Genomic DNA, 14,784 nt, shown 5'->3' on the forward strand with positions numbered 1-14,784 from the left:
TTTACCTATGAGAAGTCCTACCCCACTCAGCCGGAACTGGCGCTACTGCAAGTAATAGCTGTTCCGCATTGGTAAGAACTCAATAATTTGGCGTAGTGGCACCTTGGAACTTTGGAACTGTATTCCTTCCAGCGCCTTCGAGAAACGTTCAAGAACTACACAACTTTTAGAAGACATCTGAAGGGAGCCCTGTTTTGGGAAGTTTTTAATGTTTGACGTTTTATTATGTTTTTATATTTTGCTGTAAGCTGCTGCTACTGCTGCTGCTATTTAGCCAGGCATTACAAATGCTTAGAAAGTTGGTGAGGATTTTCATCTGTTTTATAGCCTTTTAACTTTTTGTATGCTTTGCAGCATCGTTGGTGACTGTGCTGCCCTGCCTCTGCAATTGGAGGCAACAGTGCATCTGAATACCAGGGTTCAAATTCTGGAGAGCCAGTGCGGTGTAGTGGTTAAGAGCGGTGGACTCGTAATCTGGGGAACCGGGTTCGAGTCTCCGCTCCTCCACATGCAGCTGCTGGGTGATCTTGGGCCAGTCACACTTCTTTGAAGTCTCTCAGCCCCACTCACCTCACAGAGTGTTTGTTGTGGGGGAGGAAGGGAAAGGAGAATGTTAGCCGCTTTGAGACTCCTTCGGGTAGTGATAAAGCGGGATATCAAATCCAAACTCTTCTTCTTCTTCTTCTTCTTGCGGGTTTCCCAGAAGAGGCACTGGGCTGGCCACTGTGAGAACAGGACGCCGGACTAGACGGGCCATGGGCCTGATCCAGCACGCTCCTCTTGACACAAGAAGTTGCCTTATACAGAGTCAGACCGCTGGGTCCATCGAGATCAGTATTGTCCATACTGGCCAGGCTCTCCGGGATTTCAGCCGGCACACTCTCCCAGCCCTACCTGGAGGTGCTAGCAGGATTCGAATCTGGGACTCAACAACGTTGGGGTTGTCTAGAAAAAGCCTGACAACCTTTAGGGTTCTCCTGGTTTTTTTAAATATGACAACCGAAGCAGAGACATCACCTTGCCAACAAAGGTCCATATAGTTAAAGCTATGGTTTCCCCAGTAGTGATGTATGGAAGTGAGAGCTGGACCATCAAGAAGGCTGATGGCCGAAGAATGGATGCTTTTGAATTCTGGTGCTGGAGGAGACTCTGGAGAGTCCCATGGACTGCAAGAAGATCAAACCTCTCCATTCTGAAGGAAATCAGCCCTGAGTGCTCACTGGAAGGACAGATCGTGAAGCTGAGGCTCCAAGACTTTGGCCATCTCATGAGAAGAGAAGACTCCCTGGAAAAGACCTTGATGTTGGGAAAGATGGAGGGCACAAGGAGAAGGGGACGACAGAGGACGAGATGGTGGGACAGTGTTCTCAAAGCTGCCAGCATGAGTCTGACCAAACTGCGGGAGGCAGTGGAAGACAGGAGTGCCTGGCGTGCTCTGGTCCAGGGGGTCACAAAGAGTCGGACACGACTAAACAACAACAACCCTAGCTCATGTATGATGCAGGGAACGGGGAGGTCAGCCGTTCCTAGAATGGGCACATCACAGCAGAGGCAACATTTGAGGGGCTTCCCGGCGGGCAGGTGAGACCCTTGGCCTCTGGGTTGCCAGCCAGGCAATGCCAAGGCTGCTTCCCTTCCCCCAAGGCCAGGAGGAGACTCTGTTACCAAAGATAGACAATGGAGCGCAAATGCCTTTGCTGTGGAGTTTCGGGAATGCCTGGCATCTCCCAGAGGGAGCCCAGCTCCTCTCCTGCTATATATAAATATATACACACACACATACACCCTGAGCTGGTGTGGAACTGCCTGGTTCCTGGGGAAAGGGGCTGGATTGTAGAATTCTTGAGGGGCACCCAGTGGTCATCTAGCCCAACCCCGTTATGCAGGAGGGGGGGTCATCTTCTTTGCACATCTTCTTTGCATCTTTACTACAGTGGTACCTCTGGTTGCGAACAGGATCCGTTCCGGAGCCCCGTTTGCAGCCTGAGCAGAGCGCACCCTGCGTCTGCGCATGCCGCGATTCGCCGCTTCTGCACATGATGTCATTTTGAGCGTCTGCGCATGCGCGAGCGGCGAAGCCCGGAAGTAACCCTTTCCAGTACTTCCGGGTCGCCACGGGACGCAACCTGAAAGCACTCGACCTGAAGCAAACGCAACAGGAGGTATGACTGTATTTGATTCTCTTTGCATCTGAACTGCCCAATTTTCAAATCAGTGTCCAAGCAATGTTGCTTAAAAGCTGCCTGCACTTTTACTATTGACAGTGGTACTGTACCTTGGTTCTCAAACTTAAGCTGTTCGGGAAGTCCGTTCCAAAACCAAAGCGTTCCAAAACCAAGGCGCACTTTCCCATAGAAAGCAATGCAAAACAGATCAATCTGTTCCAGACTTTTAAAAACAACCCCTAAAACAGCAATTTAACATGGATTTTACTCTCTGACGATACCATTGATCCATGAAATGAAAGCAATAAACGATGTACTGCAGTCACGCAGTCAATCAATCCATCAGGAGCTGAACTGGGTTGCACACAGTCGCAAAAACAAAACAAAACAAAGAGCCACAAAAACGCAAAATAAATAGCAAAAACAGACAGACCCCAGCATAACACTCAAAACAGAAGTGTGCCACTCAAAATGGAGCATGTTCAGCTTCCAAAAAACGTTCGCAAACCGGAACACTTACATCCGGATTTGCAGTGTTTGAGTTCCAAGTTGTCTGAGTACCAAGGCGTTTGAGAACCAAGGTACCACTGTGCCCTTTCGGAGGCGAGTCAGCAGGAACCGTACGCATGGCTCCGAATCATAGCTGTCAACTTTTCCCTTTTCTTGCGAGGAATCCTGTTCAGAATAAAGGAATTTCCCTTTTTTAAAAAAGGAAAACATTGACAGCTATGCTCTGAACGCAGATTTGCCTAACTGCGATTATGACAGCGGCTGTTTTGTTTCCAGTTCCTTTCCCAAGATCACATGGAATCTGCCTTTTTCACAGCCACAGAGGCACACTGGGACACTGTCTTTGTCCAGCTCTCTACTCTGTGTATCTGCTATATATATCTCGAGGCCAAAAAATCCGGGCTTCCAAAACGGCCTGGCCTCCCTCCTTCGCCTCCCCCTAACCCTGGCGCTGGCTCAGATGGGAACAGCTGTTTGGAATGGGCTACCAATGCGGTCATTGCTTCCTAGAATGTGATCTTATCAGAGGCCTGGGCAGGCGGTGGTAGGGGGAGAGAGAGAGAGAGAGAGAAAGGATGAGAGGAGGGTGGCGAAGGGCCGGGAGACCCACACAGAAGTACTTTTGCAGAGCCAGCAGCCGTTCCCCCCAAGCGAAGCCAGGAATGACTGAGCTGGTCAGGAGTCGCTTGGCAGTGGGTCAAGACCCTGGCTTGGCTTGAAAGAGCAGCTGATTCCCCCAGCTGACGCTTTGCTCCAAAGACGGGACTGGGCGCCAAGCCCAAATGCCACCACTGCGGGCACCGCAGAGGTCATGTAGACCAACCCGCTCGTCAGCCCCGGGTCACCGGCGCAGGATGTAACTGCGGCACTCTGGGAAATGGCTGCGGAGGGATGGAGACCCCGACTTCCTGCTTTGCAAGGGGTTAGACTAGATGAGACTCAGGGGCCCCTTCCTTTTTTTAATAATAATTTTAATTAATTTTAACATATGAATTATAATACATACCACAAAACTTCACCACTTATACAGTCTTTTTATGGACTCCCATCGGCACCTCTGATGATCCCCCGTTTTAACCACTTCTTATGCATTTCTTACATTCATATTGCCTTTAATTATCATAACTAATCATCCTCCCCTTTATCCATTTTTGCAATAGTTCCAATAATTCACCTCACAAAACTTCTCGCAAACCTACAAACGTACTTTGTTCATCACTATTACTTTTCAAATAGTCTGTAAATTTACACCAGTCTTCTGTGAATTTCTGGTCCCGCAGATTTTGAATCCTTCCTGTTAGTTTGTCTAATTCTGCATAGTCCATTAATTTCATCCTCCATTCTTCTTTCGTCGGTAATTCTTCTTGCTTCCATTTTTGTGCTAATAATATTCTTGCTGCCGTCGTTGCGTATAAAAGCAGCTTACATTCTTTTCTGTTTATATCACTTCCTACCATGCCCAGTAAAAATGCTTCTGGTTTATTGATTAATGTATATTTCAACATTTTTTTCATCTTATTATATTTCCCAGAAGCTTTTCACTTGAGACTCAGGGGTCCCTTCCAGCTCAAAAGTCTGTGGTTTTTTAGTTTAGGGGGAAGGCAAGAAACAGACGGCGAGATAAGGTGTTCGTAAAAATTATGCCCGGCGTGTGGAAGGTGGATGGAGAGAAGTTTCTCTCCCTCTCTCGTGGGCATCCGACGAAGCTGGATGTTGGAAGATTTGGGACAGATGGACTGTGGAACTCCCTGCTACAAGAGGTGATAGCCACCAACTTGGATGGCTTTAAAAGAGGATGAGACAAATTTGTGGAGCAGGAGAGGGCTATCGATGGCTACTGGGCCTCATAGCTCTGCTCCAACGCTTCCTGGTAACCACAGGAGGAGAGAGAGATCTTGTGATCGAATCCTGCTTGCAGCTTAGGACCCATGTACCTACGGGACCGCCTCTCCTGGTCTGCCCCGCGGAGGACCTTAAGGTCCACAAATGACAACACTTTGGAGGTCCCAAGCCGCACGGTGGTTAGATTGGTCTCGACTAGGGCCAGGGCCTTTTCAGTACTGGCCCCAATCTGGTGGAACGCTCTGTCCCAAGAGACTAGGGCCCTGTGGGACTTGACATCTTTCCGCAGGGCCGGCAAGACAGAGCTGTTCCACCTGGCCTTTGGTTTGGACTCAGTCTGACCCTTATGCTTCCCTCCCCTTGTGGTTTTGATCTATGGGCTACTTTTAAGCTGCATTTTAAATTTCATTTTAACTGGTATTTTAAATTGGGTCCCCCCCATTACATTTTTACTGTAATTTTTACTGGTGTTAGCCGCCCTGAGCCCAGCTCTGGCCGGGGCAGTGGGGTATAAATAAATTATTATTATTATTATTATTATTATTAAACAATAAAATAGCAAACAGCAGGACCAATTGTGCCCGGCTTGCGCCATCGCCCTCTCCTCAGTAGCCGTGCCAAGGGGAGGGAGGGTTATAAATAAAATTTATTATATTATTATTATTACAGTGGTACCTCAGGTTAAGTACCGTATTTTTCGCTCTATAAGACGCACCAGACCACAAGACGCACCTAGTTTTGGGGAGAGGAAAACAAGAAAAAAAAATATTCTGAATCTCAGAAGCCAGAACAGCAAGAGGGATCGCTGCGCAGTGAAAGCAGGAATCCCTCTTGCTGTTCTGGCTTCTGGGATAGCTGCAAAGCCTGCGTTTGCTCCATAAGACGCAAACACATTTCCCCTTACTTCTTAGGAGGGAAAAAGTGAGTTTTATAGAGCAAAAAATACGGTATTTAATTCATTCCGGAGATCCGTTCTTAACCTGAAACTGTTCTTAACCTGAAGCACCACTTTAGCTAATGGGGCCTCCTGCTGCCGCTGTGCCACCGCCGCATGATTTCTGTTCTCATCCTGAAGCAAAGTTCTTAACCCGAGGTAATATTTCTGGGTTGGCGGAGTCTGTAACCTGAAGCGTCTGTAACCCGAGGTACCACTGTATAAGGGCTTGCGCACCATGGTTTGGGGTCCTCCTTCCTCCTGCATGGAGTGAGTGGGGACCCTGTTGCAACAGTTCCTTGAATAAAGATCAGACTTGCTGAAGGAGCGTCTCCACCTCCATTGTTCTGTCCAGACACTGAGGGCCTTCTGGCAGTTCCCTCATTGCGAGAAGCAAAACTATATGGACTCTTTGATACCCCATAATGGAAAAGCAGAGGTTTTTTCTTATAGCATGTCATGTGGACAAACTCCTTTGGCCTGAAAGTGGAGGTGAGTGCCACACCTCATAGAAATTCAGTAACCCGAGGTACCACTGTAAAGGAGTCTGTGGACATGTCGGCCGTTCTTTCTGGTCCCTTATTCACCTTATGCACTCTGATGGAACTCAGCCCTGAGTGCTCACTGGAAGGACAGATGCTGAAGCTGAGGCTCCAATACTTTGGCCACCTGAGGAGAAGAGAAGACTCCCTGGAAGAGACCCTGATGTTGGGGAAGATGGAGGGCACAAGGAGAAGGGGACGACAGGGGACGAGATGGTGGGACAGTGTTCTCGAAGCTGCTAACATGAGTTTGACCAAACTGCGGGAGCCAGTGGAAGACAGGAGTGCCTAGCGTGCTCTGGTCCAGGGGGTCACGAAGAGTTGGACACGACTAAACGACTAAACAACAACATGCACCTGAATGTCATCCCTGAGAAGCCAGTGCTGCTGTGCTCCAAACGGGCCGCCACTGGCTGGATCCAGCCTGCTGGCTCAGCTTGTTGTTGACGGTTGCGCCAGCTGTGCGCAGGGGCGCTAATCTGCTTAAAGAGAGAAATTCTCACACTGGGCTGGCGCGGGGGCACCGGACCAAGGCTGCCACCGCACAGCTGCCTGCCTGTGAACTTGAGCAGAAACCTTATTATTGTTATTATGGTTTTTGAAAATTAAAAAAAGAACTTGAGCAGAAACCAAGCCGCGGTGGGACTGTAGAGGGGCACTCGAGACCCCCGACCCCCTCCCTCCGCTTGCCCCCCACCACCAGCCAAGGAAAACATAGGGGAACAATTCTTGTTGACAGGAGTCCAGCCTTATGAGGTCTCCCTGCCCACCAAGCTGCTTGGCTTCTCTCCATCCTGTTCTGCACAGTCGAGCACATTTCCTTTCAAAGGGAGAGAGGGATGTTTGGCAGAGTTCCTCTCCCTCCCTCCCTCCCCCCCCCACCCCAAAATGCCAATACAGGCAAAGCAGACTGAGCAGAGCAAAGCGATGAAGACATGAAGAGTGCCTGGAGGCGGTTGGAGGATGGAGGGCGGCTAACAGATTGAGGTTGAATCCTGACAAAACAGAAGTACTGTTTTTGGGGGGGCAGGGGGCGGGCAGGTGTGGAGGACTCCCTGGTCCTGAATGGGGTAACTGTGCCCCTGAAGGACCAGGTGAGCAGCCTGGGAGTCATTTTGGACTCACAGCTGTCCATGGAGATGCAGGTCAATTCTGTGTCCAGGGCAGCTCCACCTGGTACGCAGGATGAGACCCTCCCTGCCCACAGACAGTCTCACCAGAGTGGTGCATGCTCTAGTTATCTCCCACTTGGACTACTGCAATGCGCTCTATGTGGGGCTACCTTTGAAGGTAAACTAAAACTAATCCAGAATGCAGCAGCTAGACTGGTGACTGGGAGTGGCCGCCAGGACCACATAACACTGGTCCTGAGAGATCTGCATTGGCTCCCAGAACATTTCCGAGCACAATTCAAAGTGTTGATATTGACCTTGAAAGCCCTAAACAGCCTCGGCCCAGTATACCTGAAGGAGTGTCTCCACCCCCATCGTTCTGCCCGGACACTGAGGTCCAGCTCCGAGGGCCTTCTGGCGGTTCCCTACTTGCGAGAAGTGAGGTTTCAGGGAACCGGGCAGAGGGCCTTTTCGGTGGTGGCACCTGCGCTGTGGAATGCCCTCCCACCAGATGTCAAAGAGAAAAATAACTACCAAACTTTTAGAAGACATCTGAAGGCATCCCTGTTTAGGGAAGCTTTGAATGTTTAATAGGTTATTGTATTTTGGTGTTCTGTTTGAAGCCGCCCAGAGTGGCTGGGGAAACCCAGCCAGATGGGAGGGGTAGAAATAATAAATTGTTGTTGTTGTTGTTGCTTGGGGGGAGTCTGCTGGTAGGCAGATGTGAGTCATTCCATACATATATATATATAGTAAAGGTAAAGGGACCCTTGATCATTAGGTCCAGTTGTGATCGACTCTGGGGTTGCGGCGCTCATCTCGCTTTACTGGCCGAGGGAGCCGGCGTACAGCTTCCAGGTCATGTGGCCAGCATGACTAAGCCGCTTCTGGCGAACCAGAGCAGCACACGGAAACGCCGTTTACCTTCCCGCCGGAGTGGTACCTATTTATCTACTTGCACTTTGACGTGCTTTAGAACTGCTAGGTTGGCAGAAGCAGGGACTGAGCAACGGGAGCTCACCCTGTCGCGGGTATTCGAACCGCCAACCTTTTATTAAAAACATTCAACAACTTCCCTTCTTCCCTGGTTCCTTGGATTCCCCCACCATTCCTGCATTATTATTTTTGTTAAAATTTTATTCATCTTCCAATTAATGACAAATTAAATCAAATCAGTCCAAATTACAACAAGAACAATACCACCAATTATATATTCCAATTATAAAGATTTTTTGTGGGGGGGGGGACTTCCCGTGTTCCAGATGTCTAGAGATAATCTTCCTCATTCATGTCTCTGCATTTTCGGCTATTTTTCAAATTCCAAACTAATATTATCTCATCTCCAGCAAAAACTAACCAGTGCACAATTATAATTTTTCTGTAGTTAACTGAATACAGTCAAACAGTTGAGATAATCAGTCAAAAGGCGAAAGAATGCAATTTCAGCTGGAGATGAGGAAACTGGAATTAGCAGCTATGGATAATCAAAATAATAGTAATAACACCAGTAGTCAGTGTGCATGCACACGAAAGCTCATACCAATAACAAACCTCGTTGGTCTCTAAGGTGCTACTGGAAAGAATCTTTTTTTCTTGTAAGGTTTTACACTCTTGTAAAATCAGGAAACCACATCCTTGACAAACATCCCAGCTAGTAGACACTGAAATCTTGTCCCCTGTTGGCCAAGGGAAATTTGGCAACCAAAACTGCCACCCTGGAAATATCAGCTTTCAATGAGGCTGCGTATGGGTTTGCTTGTTTTAAGTTACTAGCCCTCAGGGTTGCAGGAGAGTGGCATTCAAATCTGTGAACGGTGCCTTGCAAAAGTCGGAAGCCAGGAAGAAAGTAGGATAGTTAATTTTTTTGCAGGGGACCAATAGTTTGCAGAGACGCTTATACACAGACCCCCAACCCCGTGACTGACTGAAGCCAAGCCAAATAAATTGTTGAGGGAATCCAAATATGTGCAGAAACATCATTATTCCTTGTGTTATTTATTCAGGCTGCTGGATTTGGCTGATTTTGGCACAGAGTCGTGTAAATAGCCTATTCATCTCTCGCCTCTCCCGTTCCTTCCTTCTAGCCTGACCCCGGTCTCCCCCTTCGCTTATCACAAGCTAAGGCCGCTGACAAGGATGGCTTGAAAAGAGGGAAGAGATGAATTCTGGACAATATGCCGGTCAGCGGCTACAAGGCACTAGAGATATGTCCTCCCCTCCACTTTTGGAAGCGCAACGCCTCTCAACAAGCAGTCTTAGAAACTCAGATATATACCGTATTTTTCGCACCATAGGGCGCACCGGACCATAGGGCGCACCTAGTTTTTAGACGGGGAAATCAATAAAAGCCCTGTTTAGGGGAGCTTTTAATGTTTGATGCATTACTGCATTTTAATATTGTGTTGGAAGCCGCCCAGAGTGGCTGGAGAAGCTAGCCAGATGGGCGGCGTATAAATAATAAATTATTATTATTATTACTCTCAGGTGGTTCACTGCTCCTGCTCAGACTGCGCAGAGAGTGAGTTTTTGTTTACTGAAATTCATTCCGATTGTGCAGGTAAAATAGAAAGGATAGAATTCTGCAGGGTGTGGGATGAGGGTGTGAAAACAGTCCCGGTCCAAGGACCCCCCAGGCCACACATCTCTAGATGGTGGAGAATTCAGGCACCATCCTGGCACCCAGGCATCTTCACACGGCTGAAAGCAGCTGAAAGCCGGGTGCAAAATGCGCCTGGAGAATTTCGAACCCTGGGAGCAAAAGTGGGAGAAGGCTGTTGCTCTCATTTCCTACTTGCAAGGCTTCTGTGATTGGCTGCTGTGAGAACAGGAGGCAGGATCCGATGAGCTTCTGGCCTGATCCAGAACAGGGCCAGACTTTGGTAATATGGCGCCCTGAGCGAGGACAAAATTTGAAACCCCCACCTTAAATATTTATTATTTTCACAATAATTCCCTTGGGTACAGTTGGTTTTATAATACAGCGGTAGCTCGGGTTACATACGCTTCAGGTTACATATGCTTCAGGTTACACACTCCAGTAACCCAGAAATAGTGCTTCAGGTTAAGAACTTTGCTTCAGGATAAGAACAGAAATCGGGCTCCGGCGGCGCAGTGGCAGCAGGAGGCCCCATTAGCTAAAGTGGTGCTTCAGGTTAAGAACAGTTTCAGGTTAAGAACAGACATCCAGAATGAATTAAGTACTTCTCCAGCCACTCTGGGTGGCTTCCAACAAAATATTAAAATACTGTAATACATCAAACATTAAAAGCGTCCCTAAACAGGGCTGCCTTCAGATGTCTTTGATTGATCTTCTATGTTTTTTATTGATCTCAGAAGGTACCCATATAAATATAGCTGCTATTATTATTATTATTATCATCATCATCATCATCATCATCATCATTTTGTGCCCCCTCAGCTCAGCACCTTGTGTGGGGGATCTTCCCGCAACATCCTAAACCCAGTGCTATCCGGTAGCAAATTTAGACTGCAAGCTGCTTGCATCAGAGGAAAGCCTTCAGTTTATTCAACTCTAATAAAGCACAGCAGTGGCAATAATAATCATAATTACAGGGGGTGGGGGGCGACTTAGCTCGGTCTATACGCCCAAGTTCTGCTAGTCAAACGATTCACTTCATTTATATCCCACTTTATTCTCCCAGGAGCTCAATGTGGCTTACATGGTTCTACTTTTCCCCTCGTTTCTAACCCCCAAAACAGCCCTGCGAGGTAGGCCAAGCTGAGAGGCAGTGACCAGCCCCCCCCCCGAGGACACCCCTGGGGGTTTCATGAAGCCAAGTGGAGATTTGAACCCTGGTCTTACCCAGGTTTTAGTCTGACACTCTAAGCTAGACTGGTGACTGGGAGCGGCCGCTGAGACCACATAACACCGGTCTTGAAAGACTTACACTGGCTCCCAGTACATTTCCGAGCACAATTCAGAGTGTTGGTGCTGACCTTTAAACCCCACCCATCTGGCTGGGTTTCCCCATCCACTCTGAGCGGCTTCCAACAAAACACTAATATACAATAACCTATTAAACATTAAAAGCTTCCCTAAACAGGGCTGCCTTCAGATGTCTTCTAAAAGTTTGGTAGTTATTTTTCTCTTTGACATCTGGTGGGAGGGCGTTCCACAGGGCAGGTGCCACCATTGAGAAGGCCCTCTGCATGGTTCCCTGTAACATGGCTTCTCGCAGGGAAGGAACCGCCAGAAGGCCCTCGGCACTGGATCTCAGTGTCCGGGCAGAATGATGGAGACGCTCCTTCGGGTCTACTGCTAGTACAAATGTATACCTGCCAGACAAGTTCCTTGCCTTCAAGGGTGTCACATAGCAACTAGGGACTCTTGAGGAATTTGTTCTTGGTGTGTTTTGATACAAAGGAGCCCATATTGCCTGGCGAGCTTGTGTCTAAGGCTTGGAGGAAGCCTTTCCAGATTATACTCTGAGCCAGGGTGGAGAGACTATAGAATCACAGAATTGTAGCGTTGGGAGGGACCCTCAAAGGCCATCCAGTGCAACCCGCTGCAATGCAGGAATCACAGCTAACCTGCAGGAATCTTCCAAGTGCAGCTGGCCTTTGGTTTCCAGCAGCTGGGGTGGTGGTGATGGGAGTTGTAGTCCGGCAGCCCTGAAAGGTTCTTTGCCCCCAGCTGTAAGTAACTATTCTGCACCCCATCTCGGGCACTTGCCATAGCAGAATAACAGCAGCCTACCCCAAAGGGTTGTTGTGAACAGAAAGGGCTATCTCAATTATCGGCAGTAATAGTTGTAGGTAGACTTTGTTTTTTATTTAATAGCACATAGAGCTTGACAGTAAAAGCGCATCGACCCCTAGGTGGTTTTCAGAAATATGAAATAAAACCTTAATATTCTCAGTAACAACAAAAAAAGGACTAAAATCAACACTAAACAAAAGGAGATTAAAAGAAGCATTCTGCATGTCTGGGTGGGCTTGCCTAAGCGAAAGCATTTTAAGTTGGCGCCGAAAGGTACAGTCTGCCTGATGTCTATAGGCAGGGAGTTCCAAAGTTAGGTTCTGCGGCTGCTGCCACACTAATAATAATAATAATAATATTTTTTTATTTATACCCCGCCCTTCCCAGTTCAAAAACCAGGCTCAGGGCGGCTAACAACAAATTTAAAACACTTAATTGGTGCAACAAAAAACAGCATAAAATACAGTATAAAACGTGAATAACAATAAATCCAGAATTCCAAAATCAATTTAGGGGGGAAATCCATCCGATAAACATTAGACGATAACCAGGGCTAGCTGGCTGAATTAGTCCTATTTGGGCCAATGAGGAGACCAGGGGAGAATTAGCTGTGGGATCCCAGAGCGGGGAATCTTCATAAAAAGGGGAATTTCTTTCCACTGTGGCCTGAATATTATGTGGCACCCTTAATGGTGCTAGTTCCACAGATCAAACTGGTCTAGTGAGAGTCAACTGGTCCCAAGCTGTGAAGGGCTTTATGTACTAAAATCTTGATCCAGGCCTTGCAAATGAGCAAGCAGTGTTTATTATCTGCAGCGACTGTGCTACTGCAGTCTCTTGAGCAAACAACCACAAAATCTCTCAACGCAGCAGTGTATTTTCAATAGATTCATATTGACATCAGAAGACCCACAAGCAGGAAAGACCAACTTTCTCCTCTCCCGCAGAATCCAGAATCCATTGCTGCCTCTGACCAGGCCAAGAGGAACTCTGTCTAACCCAGAGAACTTCCATCCCATCTGAAGCTGCTCCAATAAAGTGCTTATTATTTTGAAGCTCCGCCTCTCTGGGACCGACTAAGCAGCAGCAGCAGCTGCGTATGCAACCGAGTAATCCCTCTCTTGGCCGGGACTAAGTAGCGCTCTGTGTAACCTGGGAAGCTGGCGACCCAACAGAGGATAGCCTCCCCGTAAAGGCTGCCAGCTGTCCTTTTCTGCAAGAAACCTAACATGCAAACTGGGCAGTGAGAAGCCAGCGCTAATATCTGTCTCTTTATAAAATAAAAAAATTGTGCAGTGAATATATATATCAAAGCGGTTCGCAGCAATAACGACAGAAAACCACACCATAAATACCATTAAGATTTTTTTAAACAACAACAGCAACAACAACCAGATGTCCATTCTGAATTCCCTGTACAGGCCTGGAGGCGGAGAAGTTTCCAGCGGGCGTGTGAAAGTTGGCACAGAGGGCGCCTGCCCTTAGCCCTCGCAGACCAAGAGACCTGTGTAACGCCGGAAGACGCAGCCACAAACCCGCTTCCGCTGCCAAACCGTTTTCCACGCACCCCTCTCCAAAACAGGCACACACACAGACCCTGCGCGCGCGCGCGCCTCCTCCCGGGTCCACACCCCCTTGATCGCTAGTGAGGAGTGGGGCGCGTAGAAATGTGGGGCTGGAAAACTACCCCACCCCGGGGGGGGGTTCCCCCACCCTCGCCCCCTCCTCCTGCCAGGGCGCGTCCCCCTCCTCCAGCAACTCACCGATGGAGACCAGCTTGATGTGTTCCCGGTCGAGGAACTCCAGCGCCACCGAGACGTTCTCCAGTTTCATCTGCCTGAAGTTGGGGCGCGCGTGGTACTTTCGGTACATCTTCTTCTGGCTCAGGACCTCGAGGAGACCGATGAGCTTCAAGCCGTCGCTCAGGTCCTTCTGCAAGTCGCCGATGCGCTTGTTCATGCATTTGAGGTGCTCGTTGCACCAGCGCGTAAAAGTATTCTGCTGAATCTTCTTCCAGGGCGCGTCCTCGGCCAGGTCTTTCTCGGTGGCCGGCATCTCCTCCTGCTCCTCTTGGTAATAAGTTTGGGGGGCCTGGTCGTAGTAACTGTTGCTATTCATCCTGAATTATTGTTATTTTGTTTCAGGGAGGAAGGAAGCGGGTCTGTCCGAAAAAGGGGAGCGAAGGAGCGCGAGCGAAAGGGACGAGGAGAGACCAAAATCCAAGCGGCGCAAGAAGTTGCTCGCGGCAAGTTGGGATCGACTAGCGGGGGGGGGGGGGGGCGATGAAATTGAGCAGACCGAAGAGGAGGAAGAAAGGGCTCGAAACCCACCTTGTTTGTTTTAAATTGGGGGGCGGGGGCGTTCTTCCTGGGGTCTCCAACTTTCCTTCCCAAAAGCCAGAGGCGCGGCGCTTCGCCCCGAAGAGGGTGAAAACAGTATCCAGAAAACGGATCAGCGAGGGTGGAGAAAATTAATCCACAAAAGCGGGCTGCTGCTTCTATTTTCTTTTGTTTCCCTTTTCTGGTTCCTTCTTCCTTTCAGCTGGGATTTCGGAGGCAAGCGAAGAGACGAGAAGAGAAAAGACAGGCAGGGAGGACAGCGGAGAGAGAGGTTGAGAGAAAAAAGAGGGCGTGTGTTGCGAGTTTTCCTGGCTCATTCAAAAGTGGAAGGTCCGGGGCAAAGGAGGGGTTTTTAAAAAGCTTTCCCCCACCCCACCCCTCGCCCCCCAACCAACCAACCAGCCACCCCCTTGTTCCACGTCAGGAGGAAGGACTCCCAGGAATGCCTGCGCTGTGACCATATACAACGATGAGATGAGTAACTGGCTCCCAATCGCCCCCTGAGATAATTCAGGAGCTGTGGATTGGGCGCTATGGATAGCAGAGGGGCAGGGATTGGCTCTGCCAGGAGCAGATCTCTCCCCCCCCCCACCCCCTTACAAACTCCACTCTTCTCTACA

The 14,784-nt window shown here is 48.8% G+C and overlaps 1 protein-coding gene across 6 annotated transcripts in view; it reads right to left on the minus strand.

Annotated features, from left to right (window-relative positions):
* The window catches only part of FLNC (filamin C), a 130,553-nt gene extending 116,055 nt beyond the window's left edge, over nucleotides 1-14,498 (minus strand). For 3 of the 6 annotated variants that reach the window (XM_081879569.1, XM_081879568.1, XM_081879564.1), the window contains exon 1: nucleotides 13,589-14,498. In XM_081879569.1, coding sequence (XP_081735695.1) covers nucleotides 13,589-13,943 — 355 coding nt within the window. In that variant the 5' untranslated portion in view covers nucleotides 13,944-14,498. The remainder of the gene's footprint in view (nucleotides 1-13,588) is intronic. The other 3 variants (XM_081879567.1, XM_081879566.1, XM_081879565.1) reach the window with 1 other exon arrangement.
* Between the last annotated feature and the right edge of the window lie 286 nt (nucleotides 14,499-14,784).

Source organism: Podarcis erhardii, assembly GCF_964252035.2.
Source record: "Podarcis erhardii genome assembly, chromosome: 10".
Lineage (NCBI taxonomy): Eukaryota > Metazoa > Chordata > Lepidosauria > Squamata > Lacertidae > Podarcis > Podarcis erhardii.